This window comes from Paecilomyces variotii (genome assembly GCF_004022145.1).
Source record: "Paecilomyces variotii strain CBS 101075 chromosome Unknown C8Q69scaffold_3, whole genome shotgun sequence".
Taxonomy (NCBI): Eukaryota; Fungi; Ascomycota; class Eurotiomycetes; order Eurotiales; family Thermoascaceae; genus Paecilomyces; species Paecilomyces variotii.
Genome location: NW_021167142.1, coordinates 2,211,217 through 2,234,743, shown reverse-complemented (window position 1 = coordinate 2,234,743; position 23,527 = coordinate 2,211,217). Strand labels below are relative to the sequence as shown.

The 23,527-nt window shown below is 49.8% G+C and overlaps 9 protein-coding genes across 9 annotated transcripts; 5 read left to right on the top strand and 4 right to left on the bottom strand.

Moving 5' to 3' along the window:
- Nucleotides 1-1,461: 1,461 nt before the first annotated feature.
- On the top strand, nucleotides 1,462-5,086 carry C8Q69DRAFT_221761 (C6 finger domain protein). The gene is made up of 8 exons (XM_028626304.1): nucleotides 1,462-1,639; nucleotides 1,728-1,772; nucleotides 1,839-2,357; nucleotides 2,421-2,762; nucleotides 2,854-3,135; nucleotides 3,195-3,748; nucleotides 3,804-4,264; nucleotides 4,318-5,086. Exons 1-8 carry the CDS (start codon nucleotides 1,585-1,587, stop codon nucleotides 4,625-4,627), a joined length of 2,568 nt encoding a protein of 855 aa, XP_028486889.1. The 5' UTR covers nucleotides 1,462-1,584; the 3' UTR covers nucleotides 4,628-5,086.
- An 847-nt stretch (nucleotides 5,087-5,933) lies between these two features.
- Nucleotides 5,934-7,491, top strand: C8Q69DRAFT_221686 (hypothetical protein). The gene is made up of 2 exons (XM_028626301.1): nucleotides 5,934-6,235; nucleotides 6,335-7,491. The coding sequence occupies exons 1-2, from the start codon at nucleotides 6,100-6,102 to the stop codon at nucleotides 7,282-7,284; spliced, it is 1,086 nt and encodes a 361-aa protein (XP_028486888.1). The 5' UTR covers nucleotides 5,934-6,099; the 3' UTR covers nucleotides 7,285-7,491.
- A 57-nt stretch (nucleotides 7,492-7,548) lies between these two features.
- On the bottom strand, nucleotides 7,549-8,518 carry C8Q69DRAFT_486050 (ribosome recycling factor-domain-containing protein; the record flags this gene model as incomplete). The annotated part of the gene is made up of 3 exons (XM_028631873.1): nucleotides 7,549-7,896; nucleotides 7,997-8,362; nucleotides 8,450-8,518. 3 exons carry the CDS (start codon nucleotides 8,516-8,518, stop codon nucleotides 7,549-7,551), a joined length of 783 nt encoding a protein of 260 aa, XP_028486887.1.
- Nucleotides 8,519-8,890: 372 nt separating this feature from the next.
- On the top strand, nucleotides 8,891-9,945 carry C8Q69DRAFT_221689 (hypothetical protein). The gene is made up of 2 exons (XM_028626302.1): nucleotides 8,891-9,318; nucleotides 9,441-9,945. The coding sequence occupies exons 1-2, from the start codon at nucleotides 9,081-9,083 to the stop codon at nucleotides 9,812-9,814; spliced, it is 612 nt and encodes a 203-aa protein (XP_028486886.1). The 5' UTR covers nucleotides 8,891-9,080; the 3' UTR covers nucleotides 9,815-9,945.
- Nucleotides 9,946-10,117: 172 nt separating this feature from the next.
- On the bottom strand, nucleotides 10,118-13,278 carry C8Q69DRAFT_506104 (U5 small nuclear ribonucleo protein component; the record flags this gene model as incomplete). The annotated part of the gene is made up of 4 exons (XM_028632769.1): nucleotides 10,118-10,680; nucleotides 10,773-13,001; nucleotides 13,053-13,192; nucleotides 13,259-13,278. 4 exons carry the CDS (start codon nucleotides 13,276-13,278, stop codon nucleotides 10,118-10,120), a joined length of 2,952 nt encoding a protein of 983 aa, XP_028486885.1.
- Nucleotides 13,279-13,715: 437 nt separating this feature from the next.
- C8Q69DRAFT_519184 (Thiolase, N-terminal domain-containing protein) lies at nucleotides 13,716-15,464 on the top strand (the record flags this gene model as incomplete). The annotated part of the gene is made up of 5 exons (XM_028633466.1): nucleotides 13,716-13,780; nucleotides 13,839-13,888; nucleotides 13,933-14,020; nucleotides 14,075-14,567; nucleotides 14,629-15,464. 5 exons carry the CDS (start codon nucleotides 13,716-13,718, stop codon nucleotides 15,145-15,147), a joined length of 1,215 nt encoding a protein of 404 aa, XP_028486884.1. The 3' UTR covers nucleotides 15,148-15,464.
- A 242-nt stretch (nucleotides 15,465-15,706) lies between these two features.
- C8Q69DRAFT_443629 (UV radiation resistance protein and autophagy-related subunit 14-domain-containing protein) lies at nucleotides 15,707-19,383 on the bottom strand (the record flags this gene model as incomplete). Its single annotated transcript, XM_028628933.1, has 6 exons — nucleotides 15,707-16,875; nucleotides 16,934-17,131; nucleotides 17,299-17,435; nucleotides 17,656-17,663; nucleotides 17,697-18,634; nucleotides 18,690-19,383. 6 exons carry the CDS (start codon nucleotides 19,381-19,383, stop codon nucleotides 15,707-15,709), a joined length of 3,144 nt encoding a protein of 1,047 aa, XP_028486883.1.
- A 479-nt stretch (nucleotides 19,384-19,862) lies between these two features.
- Nucleotides 19,863-20,923, top strand: C8Q69DRAFT_221754 (hypothetical protein). Its single transcript, XM_028626303.1, has 4 exons — nucleotides 19,863-20,248; nucleotides 20,305-20,363; nucleotides 20,424-20,488; nucleotides 20,546-20,923. The coding sequence occupies exons 1-4, from the start codon at nucleotides 19,973-19,975 to the stop codon at nucleotides 20,596-20,598; spliced, it is 453 nt and encodes a 150-aa protein (XP_028486882.1). The 5' UTR covers nucleotides 19,863-19,972; the 3' UTR covers nucleotides 20,599-20,923.
- Nucleotides 20,924-21,140: 217 nt separating this feature from the next.
- On the bottom strand, nucleotides 21,141-23,504 carry C8Q69DRAFT_462870 (putative LMBR1 domain protein). Its single transcript, XM_028630341.1, has 3 exons — nucleotides 22,778-23,504; nucleotides 21,703-22,710; nucleotides 21,141-21,624 (listed from the first exon to the last, which is right to left on the bottom strand). Exons 1-3 carry the CDS (start codon nucleotides 23,325-23,327, stop codon nucleotides 21,485-21,487), a joined length of 1,698 nt encoding a protein of 565 aa, XP_028486881.1. The 5' UTR covers nucleotides 23,328-23,504; the 3' UTR covers nucleotides 21,141-21,484.
- Between the last annotated feature and the right edge of the window lie 23 nt (nucleotides 23,505-23,527).

Here is a 23,527-nt window from a genome sequence, read left to right as displayed (position 1 = left end):
TATCTTGTTTGTACCTCGATCACGTACCTGACATATACCGCATTGAAGAAGGCGGCCAACTCCTTGATTTGAGGGTGGCTGGTCCGGGAACTGGACCATTAATAATACTGTAACAGGTTTCAGAATTCAGATCTGCCACTTGCAGGCGCTATTCGATTGTGCTAGTCGACATCAGGTAACCAGGCTTTGGGACAGACGCTTGGTCCCTATAATTAGCCCTTGTGAGAGATCCTGCCGGGGCGAGTGCTAACATCATCTGCCGCGACGGACCCCTGAGCGACAAAGGCGCCTGCAAGAGGTTCATTATTATGAACTTTGGGGGCGATCGCACCCACTTGGCGGATTCAACCAGGCCAAGAAACCTTGGATAAGTTGGTCTGAACTCTGAATCCTTAAAAACGAATGATTCAATGATCCCGGCTGAATATCATCCACTCTCGATTGCGCCGCAAACGTTCTCGACGTCTCTCCGTCATCGGCTACTTCGAATAGAGCACTCGCGAACTGCTTCGAGTCTCCAGACAGGCTGGGCGCGCGACGCTATTTGGCCGCTACCGAGGTTGCCTGCGAACAAGTTCCCCCCTCACTCTCTGGAGCGATCCCTTCCTTTCTTATCATTCGCCTGTCCCGCAGCGACTCCGTCCGATGATCTGATCGATCCTCTAACACCGCCATCTTTGGGCAGCGCGTGCAGTCACTATCACCACCCACCAGTTCTAGCTGTGTATTGCAGCATCCTATGCTCGTCGCCATCACATTAACGGGTTCTCGCTTCGGATCAAGCACACAACCACTACTAGGCGGTCTCTCATATCCCATCAATGTTCCCGAATCGGTCCTAATTCCGGAAAGTCGAGGCTCGAAGCCTTTCTTGTCACATTTATATTGACGACCATCATCGGGCTACGCGGGCAGCTGACCTGCCGTCAGCGCAGCTGCGAGAGGAGGAGCAACTGTACCTGCGACCTAGTTGGATATACTTTGTCGGCCTCGAAGTTGATTCCTTTCAGTATGGCGCCGTCACACTGCCATCGATTTGCACCATACTGATTCTCGCTCGTGAGCGCAGCCCGCAGAATTCCCCCCGCATATCAGTGCCGTTCCTGAACTGTCAACTTGGGCACAGCTTGCGCCATTTTGACTTCGCGACGTCTCTCCCGCGAGGGCCACATCTCGACTTGCACCGGCTGCGAAACTGTTCGCATCAATAGGGAGAACAGAGAAAAAAACACCACGAGATCGAAACCAGGGTATCGTGTCCCTCTTCGTCCCGGCTACCCGTATGTGCAGCACGCAGAGGTACGGTTCCGTATGGGAAATTACGACAACTGGTATCATATCAATTGGACAGCATCCATTATCGTATACGTTTTCCAGAGAGTGGACAGCGCAAGTACAAGGGCAGCGTAGTGATCGACCACTGAAGGTCACAGCAACCCTCTGACTCTTCGAAGAGGCAAGTCCCGTGAGCAGCACAAAGACAATTATTCTATTTCCTGGCTCTCCGGGACACGGTACTCACTGCATCTGGGGACAGTCGGGGCCTCTTTCCGGGCTAGATATCAGAAGGCCCTTGGTTAAACGATGCAGAACTACTCGTTTGCGCCAGCAAGCGGGCCTCCACGGGAGGGACAAAAGAGTGAGCCTTTCCCTTACGGATTGCCGCTCTTCTTCCGGGAAATTCCGCGGCAGTATGTTATGCGATGAAGCGCTGACACCTATCGCAGATTATGTCTTCGTGGACGAACATAATCGACATAAGAGGCTCAAAGGTACAGTCGAGAATCCATATCAGACCTGAAGTATTCTCTGGCTACTTGCTAACCATCCCATCTTAGTGATGCGAGCTTGTAACGGTTGCCGAAAAAGGAAAATCAAATGCGACGCTGCCACCACCAACACTTGGCCATGCTCCGCATGTACGCGATTAAAATTGGTCTGCGTGCCGCCGACTATTGCTCAGGATGGTGACTTCCTTGCGACTGGACAGGCGCTTGGACAAGAATCCCATAACGTGGGCACATCCCATTCGGTAGATGCGTCGCGCCAGAACCTCCCTATGCAACAAAACCTAGGGAGCAATAGCCCGAATCAGGTCGGAGGTATCGCACCTTATAATAGCGCCTTAGGAATCTACTCGCAATATGTGCCGTCTCAAAACCAGCATAGTATTTATAGCGAAGTTCACCCACAGCTTACAATGCCGCATCCATATCATCAACAGGCGGTATACCCGACGACTCCATCTCGGCCACTTGCAAATGCGGAGAGCGGCGTTTTCCTCGACCCAGAACAGTCAACTGCAGAAGGTCTCAGCGAGGCCCTTGGCGAACTCAAGATTGACGAGACTGGAATTGGTGAGTTTCTCAAACACAATATAGGCCTTGTGTAACGAGGGAAAGAAGCTGATGATTTCGAAGCACCCTACATAAGGCGACAGAGGAAAGGCATGGGCGAGCCAGAAGCTCCAGTCGACGATGAAAGCGACGACAAATTGCCGCCCCTCAGTACCGGGGCCGGTTCAAAAATCCGAATTCCTCCTGAACTCATGCCTTCAGACGAAGAGGCTCTAAAATATTTCGATATCTACTTCTCAGATATACATCCTTACGTTCCTGTAGTACACCGTTCTCATCTCTATCGCCAATGGCGGCAGGAGCGTGCTTCAATATCACCTCTACTTCTCGAAGCCATATTTGCATGTGCCGCAAGGATGTCCGATGATCCTGCCCAAGGTCGGCAATGGCTTGCAATGGCTAATAGTGAGTCTTTTACTACTGCATTCCGGCGCTGATTCCATATTTTCTATGCCAGCTTGATTTAAATCACTTTACTGATAAACCATTGTATAAGGGCACGAACTTAGCTTCATGGACGTACCTCGTTTAAGCACCATCCAGGCGCTTTTGTTGTTGTTAAAGGCCCGGGAATCTGCGCCGAAAAAGGGGTATTACTACCGATCATGGCAAACGGTCAAAACGGCCGTGTCAATGGCCAAGGATCTTGATTTACACGAGCATTACGGTACGCATCAGGAGGAAAGAACCTGTGAACTGGACCCAATAGAGTGTCTGGTCCAAACACGCGTTTGGCAGACTCTTCTGGTTGTGGAAGTAATGGTCGGAGCACCACAAGGTACGTACCGAATATAGTATAACAAACTGATGAATCGACTGACAACTTCACCTCTATAGGACGCTCTGATTATGGTGTGGACCCGGAGACAGTGGACATGCGGCCACTCCTGGATATACCCAATATGGATCAATTCGAGATCGATCGGTCAAGACAATTCTCGTACTTTGTTCGAAACGCGCACCACATTCGGCTGATCGCCGACATTTACCATAAGATTAAGAGACAAAAAGATTGGGGTGCAGACTCTCGCCTTGTGGAGAACAACCCTTTGTTCAGTGACTGGCTTAGGAACCTTCCTCCAGACTTGCAGGTGACTTATCCTGTGGATGGTTCACCTCCCTGGCTCTCATCTCACTTTGTGGGAAATATGCACTCTCATTGTCATCTAGGAATCATAATGCTGCATCGCCCTCAGCTTCTTGCGTCGAAGTCATTCTCTGCAGGTGGTAGTTGGAAGACGCATATGGCCTTGTGCTATTCGTCTGCCAAAAGTCTGTGCCGGTTGCAGGAGGCAATACTGGCCCGTTTCGGTCCCTCCGGGTTGCTTTACATGCAACGTGGAATCAATTTCAGCATATATTGCATATTGACTTGTACTATGATTCATCTTGTGAGACTGCCAAACCAGACACGGCCGAGCATAGTTTTGACTGACACGTTGACAGGTTGCCATCACCTCTCCAGACCCTGATTTCCACGCAGACGCTCGCGACTACTTTACTCGACACATGCGAATTCTGGAACAGTGTGCGGCACATTGGCTGATGCCAGAGATTCAGGCACAAATAGATTCTCTGCGGCTCGCTTTTTCCGCGGACATAAATCGACCCTTCGAACTCAAGCCAACATTTCCCTACGGGAGCCCCTCTGAATCCTACCACCCAAGTCCGCCAATGGACTCACAATACCAGCCTCACTTTCACCAGGTTCCAGCGGCCGCCCCTAGCAGGCTTGGATATGGCGCACATCCTATCAGCCCGCCCATTTCTTCTGGAACCGAGGATTCCAAGCCCGATTCTCCTCATCTTCAATCATTGGGTATGATAGCAGACAGTCAAACTTCAGACGCACCCCTCGGGGTTCCCTTGGTGGATGAAAACAGCTGGGATCCTACTCGGATCATCAAGTATGCACCCCTCGATTTCTCCTTCTACGCGTAGCTGCTAACATGCGACGAAGCCAATGGGATATGGCTTTTTCAGTCGCTCCATCAACCTCTAGCACAAACTCACCGCCAATGCCTATGAACAACCCTGCAATGGGCGCGGCAACTTCTCTGCCCAACCATTACCCGATACAATATGCGCAGGCCGGGAAGATGGCGTCTGTGGCACCGAGTCAGCCTGCGTATGGTCCTCAGCCAGTGATGATCACAGCGAGAGACTGGCAACAGAGTGTAGCTAGTGTCTTCGATCCGCAGGGACTGAAAAGGAGATGGAATTATTCCGTCGACCTCGGATCGGAAAACGCTTCGAAAAGGGCGCGATAATAAAAATCGAAGTTCTAGCCCAGCCTTTCATTATTTATTCAAAGAAAGATCTTCAATCCCTATGATGATGGAATCCTCTGTGCGGTATTTCGACTCAGGGCTTGTTATGACCTTACGTTGTCTCCATTACACATGCTTTATGATATACCTCGCCTTGATGGCAGTGTGCGATATTCAGTTTTCTTTTCTCTTCTCCCTTTTCTGGGTTTGGAATTCGCAAAATATACCTATGTTTGAATTGGATACGGTGAGTAAGCGAATAGCTTTCCAATGTTGATTTTCAATCTCGAGCCTTTCTTCTTTGTATATGATGGCATGTTCCGCGTTTTTTTGAATCGACATTGATGGTTTCTTCCAAAACTACGTCATTTTAGGGACAGGCTATGGTTGCCAGGAGAGCCGGTATAGGAGTTTGTACATTACTGTCCAGGGCATTATGTGGTCACTTGGATCGCGCTTGTTAATAGCATAGACTTGGCAGGTCTGTATATATCTTGAGATAAAAAGAGACCTTCGGATATCGCCATTTATCCACTATATCACGAAGATGTCTATTTCCGCGACAGTAGCTTTCAAGTGCATGTAAGGTGCTAGATAGCACACCCAAATAAGCCTGCCATGCCAGAAGCAGACGTAACCTTCAAAAGGCCCAATAGATGACGCACTATCCTGTCAAATACCTGTAGTAGATAGTGCTATGGCTCCATCAAATGTCTTAATTGAATCACACAGCACACAGCAACAACGGTTCGGTTGACAGATATCAATGGAGAGAACACACAGAGGTCGCTAGAGAGGTCTCGCTCATGGGTATGTTCTCAGCGTCACAATAGATGACATGAGTCGAATTCTTCGAAGAGCAATACGCCCCATTTTGCTTCATAATAGCGAACCGCCCAGCTAATCATGTTTCATGTTTATCCGCGGCGAGTGACTCCAATTCTCTCTTCCCGAGAGCGGACGATTCTTGCCTTGTCACCAGGCAGTGGTTTTAGTTCATCATTTGGATCGAATGGATGACCCGAATTATTCTTTGCTGTGGCAGCAGATCCACCATTGTTGTTTTCTTCGGATTTCTGGCGCTGGGACTCCTCGAACGCGATCAGGTCCTCAGATGTGATGGTCAATGCGGTTGGCTTGCGGCGAAGCATGATGGTTAAGGATCGAGATGACAAAATCAATGGCTGCACCAGAGCAACAAATATAGCTTGGGAGACCAGATTTTCTTTGATCCTTAGCGTATGAGATAGACAGATTTCTTGATATTTGTGACTTGTTTATCCAGTATCTGTCACCTAGATTACAATGAATCTACTTTGACGCGCTTGGAGACCGCCTTCCGCCTTCCGGCACGTGATTGAAATTACCGCACCCGAAACTGCAACTGAGTTGAGCATTGTATCTCCTTCTCACCTTCGACGCAATTCCCTTAACAATTCTCAAACCCATCTTCAGATAGGTGGCGTTGCAAGATGATTCGGCCGCGGCGCCCCGCTCTGCGCCAGTTCTTGCAACATAGTGACTATGCAAAGCTGAGGGAGGGCGTCCTGGTGTCACTCCGACAGGTCTCCGGGTCTGCGGGAGATGAAGGCAAGATTAAATCTTCCGGTATGAAAGAAGATTGCAATCCCACGCATACGACATCTCCATTTCTATATCAACATTATTTCGCACCCAATGATGTTTGCTGATCTTGGAAAAATACAGGTCCGTCCGGGTCTGCACCAAACAGACAGGCTCAGGGTGCCGCCAGTCCTCAACGACCCGACAACAGGGCTAAAATCGCATGGGTCACCTCGAATGCCAAAGCCCCGAATGCAGAATACGTGCGCTCAAACCGTGCAGTCGATGCAAGATCGCTTGCAGCTCCGCGAGCAGGCGGTGAACCGGCGAACATCCTCCGGCTTTCCAGGCTTCAGAAACCTCGAACCGGAGACAACGTCCGTGGACGTCGGCCAGGACCACTAAGGTTCGGTGCTGCTCCAAGAGGTCGTTCCGCTGGTCGTGATCGGCCTAGACGACAGAGGAGACAGTCCTCGGAGGAAGAAGAGGGCGACAGCGCACGAGCAGCCCAGATAGAGGAAGTTTACCGTGAGCAGGCCGAAAAAGAGAACCCGCAGCCTGTCCGTTATGATCCTCCGAAAGAATACGATATGTCTCTTTTGAGAGACACTTGGCCGTCTCTTCCCATCGGTAACGAAGCCCGCAGCGGTAGCATACTCGAGAAAGTGTCTTGGATAAGCGGACGCTACCCCAACGGATACGAACCGCCTTTCGAATTGGCACAGAAACTCTTCGAGGGCAAACGTGTTGTTTTCTCCAGCCAAGCCGAGAAGGACGCGGTTATGGAAGAAGTGAAGAAGCTAGCCCAGGATCGTGCGGATAAATTGACGCAACGTAAAGGGGACATGGTTGAGCCTGAGGACACGACCTTTGTCCCAATCGGTGCAGAAGAGCGCAAGGCCATGTTGAACGAACTTGTCACGGGCAAATATCCATCTCTCGACGCTCGCGCGGGTGAAAAGCCTGCCGTTGCTGATGCGCTCAGAAATCTCCAAAACAACGGGACATATCAGACCGTCGGTAAGACCGCTCAGTTCATGGCGAAATTCGAGTCTATCCTTGCTGCTTCTGGCCGACGTACGAAACGAGTTTAGATTATCGTGGCTGCGAAACTGGTCACTGGTCTCGGCTTGGAACGGAATGCTTTGTCACATTTAATGTACTACTACTATACTACTACATAGCCCTGCATGGTTTTAAGAGCTTACCAACAACGATGATCCTTTGTATGGCCTAAATACCACATTCTTTACATTGGATGAATTATTTTACAATGGTAACTTCATGTTAGTACAGTGAGGGAAAGTGAAGCCTGGTCGCACCTGTACAGGGGTCACGAGCGCCCCATCCAGATGTTTTCAAGCCTGTTCAAGGGCCTTCTTCGTTGCCTCGAAAATATCCCTGACCTCCTTTTGACCCTTTTCTTGTACTTTCTCCATTTCATCATGTGCCTTTCGGATGTCATCCGGTCTGGCTAGCTTCTTCTTCTGCATCTCCTGTAATCGCTTATGGACTGCGCCTCTTGCGTTGCGAATCGCACTGGCTGCCTTGTCCGCTGCAGCCTTGGCGACCTGCACCGTCTGCTCACGAGATTCCTTTGTCGGCGGGGGTATGGTAATATTGAGCTGGAGAGGGTTGCGAGAATCTTGTTGCGGCGTCAACGAGAGGTCAGAGGCTATGATGGCCGACATTGTCGGTTTGACATGCTACAGTAGGAAAGCACTCGAGTCAGAATAACTGTTATCGGAATACAAGTTGCAAGATGGATTGGAAGAACCCAGAGCTAAAGGAAGAGACACAACTTACGTCTTCTTCACCCACAAGGACGGTGACGATTCGACCACCTTTGGGAACAACTTGAGCCAACTGGCCCAGTTTGATCGTTTCCTTGGCTCCCTTCACGATATGGACACGAAGATTTTCGAGCGCCTCTGGGTTGAATCTTCCACCGGAACGTAATTTCGAGACATCATTTTTTAGCCGACTCACAGCATCGCGTATGCCGTCGTGTAGCTGTGAAAGGTCGGAAGGATCGACGTTTGCTGCGTCCGCTTTCGATGAAGCTTCAGTAGCTTCGCCCCCGTTCTTGCCCTTGTCTTTCTTCTTCTTCAGGATAGGAGAGCTGTGGAATGAACGTAGACCACTTGGGACAGTATTTGCACGTCCGAGTCCCTGTTGGCGTTCAATGGCATTATGACCAAAAGGCACCTTGGGGATGAAATTTCGTTGTTGATTAAGGACCGAAAGTCGCGCGCTCACAAGGTCTGCTGAGGGAAGAAGAGCCTTGCGTATCGCCGGGCGACCTTGACACAGAGCCCGGGCAGACATGGCGACAGTTAAACTGAATGTATTATTCTGGTTCCTGTTGTACAGTAATATAAATCATAACTATGTTAACACGGCATTAAGCTCGTAAGTACACCTTAGGCGGTAAAGCTCCGCAACATGCCAAGAACAGTATCATACCCAGATAAATATGTATTTTTGGACATTACACGGTCTACACTGGGCAAGGAATTATTGCATGTTAAATGAGTTATTGCTGCTTGAGCAAGAATTTGATTCACTCAAATTTCAAACAGAGTATACAATGAAGATTGTGCTGTACGGGTTCAAATCGTCTTTATATTGCTACTACATATGCCGCAGCAACTAGTTAAGGATTACCGGTAGTTACTAATCTGGTGTGGCGTCCCCTCTTTTAAGTACCGCAAGAGGGGTCCAATATAATAATCCGACTTCGCGGAATGACACAAGAAATCCCAGCACCTCCCCATTTTGTATACTATCATCCATCTGACCTGACGCTTTGCATACACTAGCTCTAGATAACATTTTCTTCTTTAGATTCCCGCACAATATCGCATAATATTGCGCTCCCTATCTCATCATGGCGGAGATGCAGAATTCAAATCCCACTATCTTGAACGTTGCAGATCTGCCGACTCGTCATCGGCCGGACAGCGTTCGTAAACCAGGATCGGAGAATGGTGGCATCTTTGCTTCCTATATTCCTTACCTGGCGGATTCCAGCGATCCGTTCGCTGTAGGCTCTCAGCCGTCATCTGATGCAGAGAGCGACGATGGAGATCTCATGGAAGAACCCATCGACGAGCAAGAAATATTCGGTATGCGATTCTAACTATACTACAATACCCTCTATCACACCGTCCCTCAAAATATTGCGGCCTACTATCTCTTTGTGACTTTACTATGTAAGGAGTGCTTCCATGCTGACATTATCATTTAGATCTAGTTTCTACCATATCTGACCCGGAGCATCCTATATCGCTGGGTTCTCTTGCCGTCGTTTCCCTTCCCGACATCTCTATCAAACCGTCTCTACCGAACAATCCAGAATCACCTCTGCGAACTGTTACTGTTCTCATAACACCAACTATCACGCACTGTAGTTTAGCCACAGTTATCGGGCTTGGAGTACGGGTTCGCTTGGAACAGTCTCTTCCTCCTAGATTCCGTATCGATGTGCGCATCAAGGAAGGAACGCACAGCACCGCAGAGGAGGTTAACAAGCAGCTGGCGGACAAAGAGAGAGTGGCTGCTGCCTTGGAAAATGGAACCTTGATGGGTGTCATCCGGAAAATGTTGGAAACCTGCCAGTGAACGGATAGCAGTGTGCAGAATCCCCATTGGAACCGAGCATGGATGCGTCAAATATGAGAGTCATGTTGGAACAGGCCGTCTCTATTGACGAGGAACCGATGTCAAACCGATAACATCCTTGGAGCACAATCGACAGAGTTTGCTCGAACCCACTTAAACATCAAACCAGTGAAACAGATTCTGGAAGATCTACATGCCACCCAAATCTTCTTGACATGACACTCCCATTCATTATAATTACATGCAAAGGAGGCCATAGCTCATGATGAACGCTGATTGCCAAGACGGTCCGTTCTGGGCTGTCTATCCCTCGAGGACTCCGCTCTCTTTCAAACCCTTCCAGAGTTCCGGTTCCAAGAATTTGCTGACGGTTATATCTTCTGCCAAGCCCTTTCTTCTTCTGGTTTTCAGCACAAAGTCTCTGGCAGTCGCCATTGGTGGGGCCATTTCAAGCGGCCTGAGCTTCACATCGCGGTCTAGCGGATCTCCTGGAACAACGCTCCATTTGTCGAACACCAAGCTAACGGTGGCTTGGCCCTGCGTGTGGATTCTCAGGTCCGTCTCGAATCCGAAGGAATCAATCACTGGAATCAAGCCGCTCACGGAGTAAAGAGGAGTTCCTGCTATAGGCCCGTCTGAAAGGACATGACCTCGTCTGCGTGACAGGACAGTATAGATTGATGCCACAGCGTCTGCTGGTCCAGTCATGGCGCAGCGGTAAATTGGCTCCATCAGACGCGGAGATGCCATGAGGAATGAGGAATAGACAGCCCGACGAGCTGTAGGGATGATCTGTCCACCTCCCCTGAAAATAGCCTGCTCAGCAAGGGAGACGTCCGTGAGCTTGAATTTTGTATTACGGATAGCTAGAGACCAGTCAGAACATGTGCCCCAAATATCAACAGAAGACTACAATTATTCCGCCGCTTAATTGGAACAAATGGAATTGCAGACTTACGCTCTTCACACAGAGGGCCTTCTCTTGTACCCCAGCTGAAACCTTGAGTAATGGAATCTCTTACCGTTCCCAGAAGCTTTTTGTCGACCTGGGACGGTAGTGTATCATCCTGAAGGATATTTGGACCCATCTCATCTGGACCAAAGGCCCATATGCTCCTGGCAGCCAGCTTATCCCAATCGTATCTTTCTTCGAAGAACTGCGCGACCTTGCGGATAGGATCCTTGATGCTGACTCTGCCACTCTCAATGTCTTCAGCGATACCTTCGTCCAATGGCTCTGCGATCATGGTGACCTTGTTTTTCTTATTGGGTGTGATAGCGTAGCACATGATTGCCGACGTCTCGACAACTGTCTCACAGAAGCGTGTCACCGGATCAGATACCTTGAGTTCCATTTCGGCATACAGCCTGCGAAGGTCGTAGAGGACGCAATCCATGTACAGCTCTCCAGTGCCTAGAATGACGTGCTCTCCAGATTCTTCCACCTTCGTTGAGATCAGAGGGTAGCTCTTGTTGATCTTGCGTAGACCCTCAAGCATTTTGGGCAGTTCAGACGGGTTGATGGGCTCCACCGAGACCTTGAAGACAGACTCGGTGAAGTGCCGGATCGGCTTGAAGATGTAGGCATCTTCCTCATCTTCGAGCTTCAATGGTACCAGGGTTGCTGTTTTAACGATCGAATTGTCAACACCGCCAAGCAGAACCCAGTTTCCAGCGGGCACACCGCTAGTTGGAATATTGTAACGGGACTCGGCAACCCAGGTATTCGAGATAGTCGCAACGACCATGTCTTCCTGGTCGTCCAGCGTGTATCCTTCTCCGAGAACGCGCACTTGTTGGCCCGGACGAGCTATTCCGCTCATAACTCGTCCAAACGCATTGAAGCTCGAGGCATCAGTGGTGTTAAAGAGTTTCGTGACGTGGACAACCAAAGGTCCGTCTTGGTCACAAGCGGCCATAGCTGCGCCCAGCTTCGTGTCAAGCGGACCAGTGTAGTATCTCTCCAGCTTTTTCTGGGCCCCTTCTACTGGGGAGGGAACGTGCTGGACAACCATATCCACGAATCCTGTAGCCGACCCGAAGAACCGGGCGCAAACCAGGTTGAGAAGTACTTTCGCATCAGACTTGAGCTGAGATGGTTTCAATTGGATGCCCAATGTAGCCAGAGTCTCCTTCAGGTCTTCTGGGCTGTCGCTGATGGTGTGGGAGTAGAGTTTGTAGATGGGCTCTAAGACAAAATTCACGAAACTCCGTTTGGAGCCTTCCTCCATTCCCTTCCGGGAGAACTTTCGGCTTCTTGGGTTGAAGAAAATGTCTCCCCATAGACGAGCGGCAAATTCAGCGGCATCAACCTTGGGGTATGTCTCAGAGTACATCTTAGAAAACGATTCTAAGGTGAAACACCACCCCATAGAGGTACAAGCGAAAGCGACGTTTCCCTTCTCGGGACTCAACCGTCTCGTTTCTCCCTGTCCTGGCAAGGTCCTCTCAATGATGGTGTTGACTTCTTCCACCACGTGCTTCAATTTGAAGTACGCATCGTTCGGCGGAAGCTTGAGCTCGAGAATCAACCTGTCCATCTTATTCACTACTAGCGTCAACGGAAGATCTTCCAACACTGCATGCTTGATGATTTGCTCCGTGTTTGCTTGAACTCCTTCGACGACATCCACAACTAGTACAACGCCGTCGGCCAGTCGCATGGATGCAGCCACCTCATCCACGAAATTCACATGTCCTGGGGTGTCGAGCAGGTTGAATAGGAATGACTTCCCTTTTGTACCCTGCAGGACGAGAGTCATTGGGGCAGCCTTGATGGACAAGCCACGCTCTCTTTCCAGAAGGTGTACATCAGTATAGCGCAATTGCTCGTCTCTTCGTCTGCCTGTTCGCTTCTCTAGCCGTTCGTTCAAGTCATGCGTCTGCGTCACTAGCATGTCCATGAAAGCCGTCTTGCCATGATGCAAATGACCCGCGAATACCACGTTCCTGACCTGCTCTGGGTAGTTGAGAAGATCTGTCATGAATTCGCGCGAATAGAAGACGGGTGGCAGGTCGGCTTCCTGCACTGTAAACTTCTTCTGCTGAACGGGCGCTATAATGGGCTCAGAGAGTGGCTGCGCATCCTCCTCCTGAACCAGAGTCTCTACCTCCTCGCCGTATACTTGTTGCGCAGTGGGATAATACTGCTTGTCTTCATGGAGAATAACCGCATTTGAGGGCCCTTCTGTTCACGCGGTCAGCCTCTTCACCGTGGAATCCAGGGCAGACTACGAACCATCCACTTCCATCATCTGCTGATCCTCAGCCGTCTCCTCCTCACCTTCCTCAGACTCCTCATCGTATGTGTAAGTGGAAGGCCTGACGTCTCCATGCTGGGATTCGTCCTCCTCGGCCTCGCCGATATAGTTGCCAAACCTGCAGTGGAAAACACCAGTCAGCCAAAAGACCATAGGTTAGAGAATCATAGAGGCAACGGCATACTCATCGTAGAGGTCATCCATGATGCGGTGTTGTAATCGCAACTTCAATGCGATCGTCACGGACGCGGGGATAGGCCAGTCGCGCTTCCAGTTGAAGTTTCTTGAAGCCGGCAACCGGAGATGGCCCAAGCTCTTCTCCGTGTCCCAATTTTGTTTTTTGTACCTAGCACTGCGGCACTGCCTATTAAGGCGCCAGACCGCTGCCCCCACTAAGTTAGATAGTAATACACTAAGGCGTGTCCCTCCTTTAAGAAACGAACTCTCCCCGGTTCTGTTGAGACGGTCTTTCTCTTCTTCAGGTTGTTCGCGAGGTTCTGCTTATTTGGTATTCCGCTGCGTGCCAGACATTCTGTTCTATTGATCTGTTCTCACTCTCCCGTCAAAAGCCTCATCTACTCCAACGGTCCTCTCTAACCGCCCCTCACTTTCTGATATCGCTGTTGCCTGAAGTCTACAAGATGTCTTCTCTTCCTCCAGTTTACATCGTCTCCTCTGCTCGTACGCCGGTAGGATCTTTCCTAGGGTAAGTTTCATCTCACTGCTGTTGCTTTGGTCTCCCAGCTAATTGTTCTCTTCCCCAGCGCTCTCTCCAGTCTCACTGCCCCGCAGCTGGGCTCCCACGCTATCAAAGGTACCCCAATTCTCCCGATGTCTGGATCGAAAACGTATACTTAGACCCGTCTCATGTAGCGGCTGTTGAGCGTGCGGGAATTAAGCCGTCCGATGTTGAGGAGGTCTTCTTTGGAAACGTCCTCTCCGCGAAGTAAGCGTCTTACTCTCCCAATTGCTCCCCGGGGGATGCTTATGATCTATGCAGTGTTGGACAGAACCCTGCCAGACAATCTGCTATCGGCGCTGGTCTCGAGGACTCGACCGTGTGCACGACTGTCAACAAGGTGTGCGCATCCGCTCTGAAGGCTGTCATCCTCGGAGCGCAGACGATCATGACTGGCACTGCTGACATCGTCGTCGCCGGTGGTACGGAATCTATGTCCAACACGCCGCACTATCTCCCCAATTTGCGCACTGGTGCGAAATATGGCAATCAGAGCTTGGTGGACGGTATCATGAAGGATGGTCTGACTGATGCCTACGGCAAAAAGGAGCTTATGGGCCTCGCTGCTGAAGAGTGTGCTCAGGATCACAGCTTCACCCGTGAACAGCAGGATGACTATGCCATTCGCAGCTACGAGAAAGCTCAAGCTGCACAGAAGGCAGGCCTGTTCGATGCGGAGATTGTTCCTATTGAGCTGCCTGGTTTCAGGGGCAAGCCAGGTGTGACGGTTTCCCAGGATGAGGAGCCTAAGAACGTAAGGTTTCTTTCTTGCCCTCTATAGGATTCTTAGTAGGCTGACCACCCCGTCACTCTAGCTTAACCCTGAGAAGCTTCGCGCGATTAAGCCCGCCTTCATTCCCGGCTCCGGCACGGTTACAGCCCCCAATGCGTCACCACTCAATGACGGCGCTGCAGCTGTGGTTCTCGTTTCCGAAGCTAAGCTGAAGGAGCTTAACCTGAAGCCCATTGCTAAGATCCTTGGCTGGGGAGATGCTGCTCACGCACCCAGCAAGTTCACCACGGCCCCGGCTCTGGCCATTCCTAAAGCCCTGAAGCACGCTGGCGTGTCGCAGGATGCTATTGACGCTTTCGAAATCAACGAGGCTTTCAGCGTCGTGGCCCTCGCAAACATGAAGTTGTTGGGATTGTCGGAGGAAAAGGTCAACATGCACGGTGGTGCTGTTGCGATTGGCCACCCTCTCGGTGCCAGTGGTGCCCGTATCCTGACGACGCTCCTGGGTGTCCTGAAGGCCAAGAAGGGCAAACTTGGCGTTGCTGGAATCTGCAACGGGGGCGGTGGTGCCAGTGCCCTCGTTATTGAGTCGCTGCAGTAAACGACACTTTCGAAGAACTTTATGGTGTTCGAGATCTGCCTTTAGAGAGGCACGATGGATATGACTTTGGCGCATTTATATAACTTGTAATTAGGTTTAACAGCATATGGCTGGTTTGCCGTTGTTCTACAGTGGGAGCGTACGAGCCATGGAGCCATGCAACTGGAACATGAAATATAGAACGCAGTTCGACGCCGATTCCACAAATTCCCCCATACCATGTCCCGATGAAGATTGTTCTTCCGTCACTTCCATGTTCACCACCTTTAGTACGTACGTAGATAGAACGCGATATTTTATCATTTCCCATGTCTATTATGTTCGCATCTACAGTTAAGACACTCAAGGTTTGTAGTGCTCGCTTCCAAATCCCCGAAACCTCAATAGCGTACAGGTTGATTCGACAGCGCAGAAATAGTGTCAAAAATCCATGGTCTATTTCGATCAGGAACCCCGAGAATATATCAGATGGTACAAACGCCTTTATAAAGAGTCCAGGCTCAGAAAGAAATTTGAATTTGCATTCCACAAAACAAAAAAGGAAACCCTCAAATTGTCCTCATGCCCAAGCGCCAACGAAGGCCATCAGCATTGCTCCGCAGCCAACAGCCACGCAAGCCTCGACCCGGCGCTTGCCGCTAAGTGTTTCGTAGCTTGAGTCGCTGAGGAAGTCCTCGGCTAGAAGTTCCACGAGGCCTGCAAAAAGAAGAAGCCCGCTGCTGATGGCGTTTGTGATACCAACCATCAGCAGGCCAGTTGTGCTGGTCGGGTCGTACATATTGTGGAGAATCAGGCCGATGGCCTGTCCGATGGGAGTTGTGGTTCCATAGGCAAGGCACATGAGCCATGGCCTTGGCGAAGATGGAGGGAAAAGGTCAGGAATAAGGGAGGCGATGCGGGAGCCGAGAGCGAATCCCTCAAAGGTCTGGTGAAAGGATATGGCTACTAGAAGGACAATAAATGAAGTCCCCGTCGCGACACTGAGAGCCATTCCGATAAAGATGCTATGGAACAGGATGCCAGCTTCGAGAAGAAGACATTGAAGAAGTTGCTTTTGCGGATTCTGATGCTGGATATCGGATTTATGATGGCCGCCAAAGCTGTGCAAGCCGTTGTTGTGACTGCTTGGTTGAGTGCGTGAATTGCGGCGTCCAAAGCCCTGACCACGCCCCTGGGCGAAAGTATTTTGATCGTTATACGGGTCCAAAGTCTCGAGATCGAGATCCTCGCTATCCTTGTCCCCATCTGTCTCATCATAAGGTTCGTGACCATCTGCGGGTACTAGTCTTTCCGACGATCCGTCCATATCTCTTGAGACGCTTCCTTGAGGGCGATGATTTCGCATATTCTCAAGTCGTAGCGAAGAACGGTGGCCCTGACTAATAGGTCGTGCATACTCGTCTTCTGCATCTTGATAGTCCACATCGCGGGTGAGATTGTCATACTCGCTTCCATGTACATGACGTGCGCCCTTCATGGCGAAAAACATCTCCACGGTGACGACCACAAAGACTGAGAGCATGGCCACGAAGCCAGCCATAGCAGGGTAGCTCTTATGCCAGAAGGTGGGGAGACATGAATCAGTAAGAGAGATGAAGGCGGTTGGGAGCAAGTGAACAAATGCTGTAGCAATCAACACCCCGGTTCCGAAGTGCCTCGAGAGGAACAGGAAACGACGAGGGATCGGGAGGCGTGGGAATCTACGGGCGATAACGGGAAATGAACACGCTGGATATGGATATATTAGCACATGTAGTCAATGCTTTCTGGGGAGGATCGCCTTTACCTAGCGTACTCAACCCGAGAATCAGGACCAGCGCCAGCACATGTAACGAGGTATTGTACGATCCCTGCTTGCTCGTGCCACAAGTTGATCCATCATCGTTCCCTCTAGTCACCACTTCGTTTCCAGTCCTGCGCTGGAGCTCTGCTCTCAGAAGGGTAATCGGAAAATCCGCTAAAGACTGGATACTCTGTCGGGCCCCTGAACACAATAGGAGAGGAGTTAGTACTACTTCAAGGTTTGATATTGGTCAAGCTTGTGGCTGAATAATTCAAAACTCCAGAGACACATCATGGCCCAATGGATTCGACCTCAGTTGTACAGAACATAAGACAAAACATTGCTGCGGAGGAGGTCAGGACACTCACCGAGGTCTCCGGCCGCAGCGCTGGATTCTATGTGAACCGCGTCCATTTTTGCAGTGATATAGAACCGTGTCGCTTTTCCGCCACATCCATGGCCCCGAAGGAGATGCGGAATATTCGCTCTGTGCACAGCGCAACGTCTGTGATTGTCGAGGCTCTATCGACTCCGATAGGGAATCCGCATGTTGTTCTTCCGGACATCTGGAGTGGGCCGCGGAGGGTCCGGCAGTACCGCAGCGGGCGGTGACTAGAACAGATAGTCGGCTAAGGTATGTTGCCCGGAGATCGCTTGCAGATGAACATGAGTTTACGGATGTAGCAGATTCAACCAAATAGTCACTAGATGCCAATAGTACGTACATTGTAGTCTATAATACGAAGCTTCGCTATCTGCTCTTGACCTTTGTCCAGCCGCTGGTACCCTTTGCTCGATCGGGGTCCACCTGAGTACCAATGCGCTCACTCGTTGCCGTCGTATTATCGGGACTCCGTGATTTAACCTCAGTCGCACCGGAGAGTATGCTCTCGGTATTGCTTTGACTCAGGGGAGGCTGGCTGGAGGTGGGCTGAGATTGGTCCTCTCCTGTATCATCCCACTCCTTCTCGAGAAGCTCCCATTCCGCACTTGCCATCTCACCCAACAGTACCGACTTAAGTCTGTCATAAACCTTTAGGGGCGTCGGTAGTCTCCACGTTCGCATGAACTCTGTGCCATCTACTGCACCTAGAAAGGAATGAGACGTTCCGTGAGAAAAGTGGCCAAGCATGGGGAACGATTTCGTCCTTTGAATACTAGTCCTCGGGGAGTGTCTCAAGGACTTGAGTTTTGCCTGGACGTCTGGGCCAGAGTGCACTCTCATAACAGTTGAGGCTTGGGCGCTTGGTGCAACTAGCAGGTGCCACATATTCTTTCCCAAATTACAGACATCCTCCCATGAGTCTGATCCGACGTTGATTCCCTGAGTTCGACATAACCAAGAGATATTCCATGCCAACAGACAAGCACCCTCCAAGAAAAGAGCATAAAACACAGGATCTTCCTTGACGAGTTTTGGAAGTGTTTTGTCTGTATAGAGAGGTCTAGGTCGAGCCATTGGACGCGCATCTACTGTCCTTGATGCTGCAGGACTAGTGGATGACGAATGCGAAGGAGACATTCCAGGGAAGCTCACATCTCGCGAGAGGTAGGAAGCAGCGGGTGGGAATATTGTTGATGCAGGATAGTTCCGATGCGGAAGTGTGATTTCAGCCGGAAGTCTCAGTGAGAGATAGTGAGAAACTAGGACAAGTAGATGGGCAATGTTACAAAAGGCTGTGGATAGCTGTGTGGGCGAAGCACCTATGCAAAAATTAGTACCCATAAGATACTGTCAAGGAGGGCAAAGACAACATACCATTCATATCACGAAGATCCAATATAGTCACCCCGCCTATTGTATAGCTCTCCTTGAGCTCACCGTTTCTCTTCTTGATGTTTTGCCTCAACCCATAGAGACTGGCAGCCTCACGACAGAGAAATATACGTGACTCGGCTGTCTTATTATGCAAGGCATGCCAAAGATGTTCAGTTCTCTTGATATTGTTCTGAATGCCGGTCAACACCGCGGTCCGGCGCTCCGCGAACTGGTAGTTTGCAGATTCGGCATCCGAGTGTCGCTGGGCTAGAGCCGCTTTACGTCGGACTATGTCGCTGCGTTTCTCTCGGATGCTAGTCTTGAGAGATTCAATACACTCAGTGATCGCTTTCTTTCTCGCGGACGACTGAGACTCCTTGTTATGCGTGGCATGGATGGACCAGCGGCGAGAGCTTTCCTGCACATCAGAGGCTGGAATCCTCGCTCGCCCTTCTTCGCCATGCTCATTTCCGCTAATAACTATAGCCTCGACCTGGCGTCTGACATTATCCTTTTCCAACAGTATCTGGGCATTTTCCACCCGTAATTGATAGAGCTGATTACGAGCGCATGTGGAGCAGTAGAAAGGCCGCCGCGAATTTGGGGAGCGAGAGCACACGGTGCAGATGTGGCAGTTCATATCTGGTCGCTTCGGTAAGGGATCGATGAAGTAGCTGGAGAACGGTGCTGCCATCCCATGATCATTTCGTGGTTATTCGAAGAAGGTTGAAGCTGTCGGGCAGAAGAACCATGCAGCTCAGCAAGTGAATTTAAGCAACCGCCGAGAGCCTTCATGGCTTAGTCTCTGGTAGACCAAAGTGTTCATTCCAGGGATTATGGTATTGTCCAGGAGAGTTATGCGCGTGTGAAGTACCGGAAGGCATCTGCCATAGCACTCTTGTGACGGTTCCGACACCCAGGTCGGGAACTGCAGATGTCCGCAGATAACGTCACCTGACAGCCCAAACATGACTCTCGCCTGCGATGGGCTGCTCCTTATTTCTGAAGACTCCATGAATCCAGGCCAATGTTGATGTTTGAAAAGAAAACTTTTTTCTAGCATTTTGCTATAATATAACTACTAGTTTGTGCAGATCAGTTCGACAATCCAGCGCAGATAGTTATCAGAAGCTATTGGTGATCGCTACTAAGGCCGGTGCCCACCTGTGACCTGTGTTGACACCGGTGGTACCATATTCTGCAAGTATCTCGCAAACAGCACCTCTCTGAATCTATTATTGCCAGCATCCTGCTTGATCGATGTCAGACTTCTATTATTTGTCATGATGCAAACAACAGGGATAGAGAAAACGAGTGACTACGATGAGGAGCTTGTTTCTCGCGATGACATTTCGGAGCACTCGTCATCAAAAGCTCTCTCCCCAGGTATCTCGGAAAGTGCCCCTGGTGCGCAGAATGATCGGTTTGACCTAGAAAATACGCTTGAAAACCTCCACGAATGTAGCTGGGAGGTTCTTCAGGAGAAATTTTCAACCGCAATGGAGACGCATGCCCAAGCCGAGCAGGAATTACGGGACCAAACAGCTAAGCTGCTCGAGGTACATAGCAACCGGCCATCAGAAGCAAAAGAAAGCCCTACTGACAAAAGAGTCAGGTGTTTATGACCTGGTCACAGGTTGCAGTGTCCTATGACGAAGACCGAGCCTTTAAAAGGTCTGATGCCGCTCTGTGTTTGCCTGGTTAAATGAATCGATGTGCTAACTCCTACGGCAGGTTCAAGACACGTATGCAGCATGTGCAGAACTCTGAGACAAAGTTAGAAGATAAGAAAAAGCATTGTAAGAATAATGTGCTGTTATTATGAAATGATAATATACTGATCATGCCCAATGTAGATGCAAATGTCGTTAAAGCATTCGAAAGTGCCCTTGCTCTGCTCGAGGGCTGAACAGAGGAGCCAAAATATTCTACGCTACTCTTCTGCGGATACATGATGTGCAATCAGAAATTTGGTGATATACGATCTGTTGAACATCCTGCGATCACTGCCTGTCCTGCACATCTCCATCCTCGACGCTATCTTCTCCTCTGCGGGCTATTGGAGTATACGCTTCTCTAGCTAAAGATCGGAATCGCTTAGAAGTGGAATACGGCTTCTGATCGGCGACATTGATCAGCTCTGACCTGGAGACTTCTTCACTGTCGTCTCACGCGATCGAAACGTCGTCCCCTTTGCAAGCAGTCCAGGTCTGGAGTAGCTGCTCGAAGATTTCGGACCACATTCGGTCGAAATCATGTGAAGATTGAATATATCTTACCGCTACGGGGGAAGCAACAATGATACGGGGAAGCCTCCATTTCAGCGGAATTATGAAAGGCTATATTGAGCGATATAGAATTTACAACCTCGTATACGGACATGTGCGTGTTCTCCTCAATGAAGGAGGGATTTGGCAAGCAAATCATGTTAATACATCTTACAAAGGTTAATCATGTCATTCGCGTTAATTTACATGTTCAATATCCCTAAATCGTAATAGTCATAGCGGACAGGAGCTTGTCCCAGCATTGCATATAGAACCAATGCAGATTGAAGTTTTGAAAATGGCCAACAGCTTCACAAGAAAAGTGTAGGTATCGAAGACCCGGGACTGTAGCACTATGCGTGATTCAAATATCCCAGTATGGGTACTCATACTATCTCTGGTCCCTCTTTTCCGTCCTCCCTTCCAGCGGGCGAGTCGAGGAGCTAATGAGCTGATGAGTCGAGTGGTTACTTGGTGGCGGCCTGTGTCATGCGTGCCAAATTCTCCTGGGCTTTGTAAGCAACTTCTTTAGAACGTCTGATGAGAGCGTCTGGCAGTTCGAGCTAATAGCCCTTCCTCTTCTGCTTCCTGAGCATCCTCATCAATCTGGTCTTCAGACAGCTTGGGTGAACGGAAGAGTGTCGTGGTAAAGACAATGAGATAGATCCCTGGACAATATATCGGTTAATATCACTTCGACCAATCCAAATATGATCTTCAGGGAGGGAAGGGTGTCAAAGACTTACCGAGAAATCCAAACTGAGCCCAGAAAAAGACCGCGCCGAAGAAAGGGAAATTCGATGTCACACGATTAAATATGGTACTGACTACACTAGGCGTACACACCGCTTTTGCAGAAGGGTTGTCCGCCGTTTCAGAGCACGGCTTGATCAAATGCTTGTTATCTCTGCAGTCAGGCTGTCCACCAAGCCATCCAGAAGCGCGATCGCAGAATGTCTGTGGCCCAAACGTCGCGTATTGAGGGGCAACGATCATTGTGATCGAGTAGTTCAGAGCGAGAGTTATCAACGTCAACATCATTGTGCTGATAAGCAGAGCTTGTGGGGACGTATGGCCTCTGCGTATCTGGAAAATCTTAATCCACAGAAATCGGATACCGATGGTGGCAATACCAACAACAGACCCGCTGAAAAAGAGTAGCACAAGGATTGAAAAAATGGCGTAGTCGACCGGGAAGACTTTTGCAGTCTCAACGAAGATCCAGTTTACCGGATTGAAGATGTTCACATTGCCGAGGATATATCCACATCGCTGCTTGCAAATGGAGTTCTTGGTTTTATCAATCGCGGTAAGAAGCATCGACACCCACGTTAGTAATGCAATAATAAGGAGGACTATTCCAACCAGCAGCTTGAATGGTCTGAGTATTGTTTCGATCTTCAACCACACTCGTATTATCCAGCTTTTACCTGCTCCTTGAGTTTCTTCTATGAGGCGCTGGCGCCGTATTAGTGTCCGCTCTTCTCGGACCAGAGCATCAAGCTCCCTACGGTCCTTGGATGATAGGTGATCGGGATTACCGGCGCAGCGACCTTCTAGCTGACGCTGGCGTTCACGGTTCATTTCCAGTTGCGAGATAGTGTTGGCTCTAAACGATGGGTTGGCTATAGACGGTGCGGTCTTGATGAGGGAGATCGGGAGAAGAGCAAGGCCCGAAGAAGTGTATAGGACATAAATACATATCCCAATAGTCGTTAGCGCGCCGAGAGCGAACATGAGAGCCCGCTCACCATCTGCAACAGCGTACACAGGTCAGTCATCTAGTCACGCATAGCCGAAGTCACCTTGAAGGGCACTTACGGTTTTCAAGTAGTAATTTTCGGAAGAAATCGAAATCGAGATTGTCATTCTTCCTTGAGATGGGAACAAAAAACCCAACTAGTAAGAGCACGACGACCACGATGATAAACGCTATCGTATACTTAAAAGCCCCCCAGAATCGTCGTCCAAACGACTGTTCACCTTCCAAGGCGGCTACCTCGTCGTATTCCTCATACCAGAAATATGTGAACGGCACCACCAGCAGGCAGAGCAGAGCATCCAAGGAATAAAGCAAGTAGTAGATGACCGTTAGGGAGAAGGTAATCTTGTCAACCTCATCTTGAGTAGCCCAGTCTTTTCGCTTCCCTGTTTTCGAAGATGTGGTTGATGACACTAAGGCGACATCGACTGGCAGCAAGAGCACAGTCGCAAGCAAGGCTGTGATTGTGAGAATGCTGACTGTGCTCACTGATGGGGAGCGATCGCGAGGACTCTGGTACACATATACAAAAATAGAGACAGCTGCGACCAGGATAGATATGACAATTGCATATCCGATCCAGATTAGAGAGGACTGCAGAAGCGCCATATTCTTAGCTGCCTATTAAGCTGGCCAGCATCGCTTGGGATGTAGCTCCAAACAAGATGGGATAGTAGGTTACACGGCAAGGACAGAGAGAATCCGCCAAGCTGACCTGTTCACAGGAAGGCAATATAGTTGTTCAGCAATGGTGTTGGCTGGACACTTGAGTAGCTTATCCAGACATCTCATATGTTCTTTTTGACGAT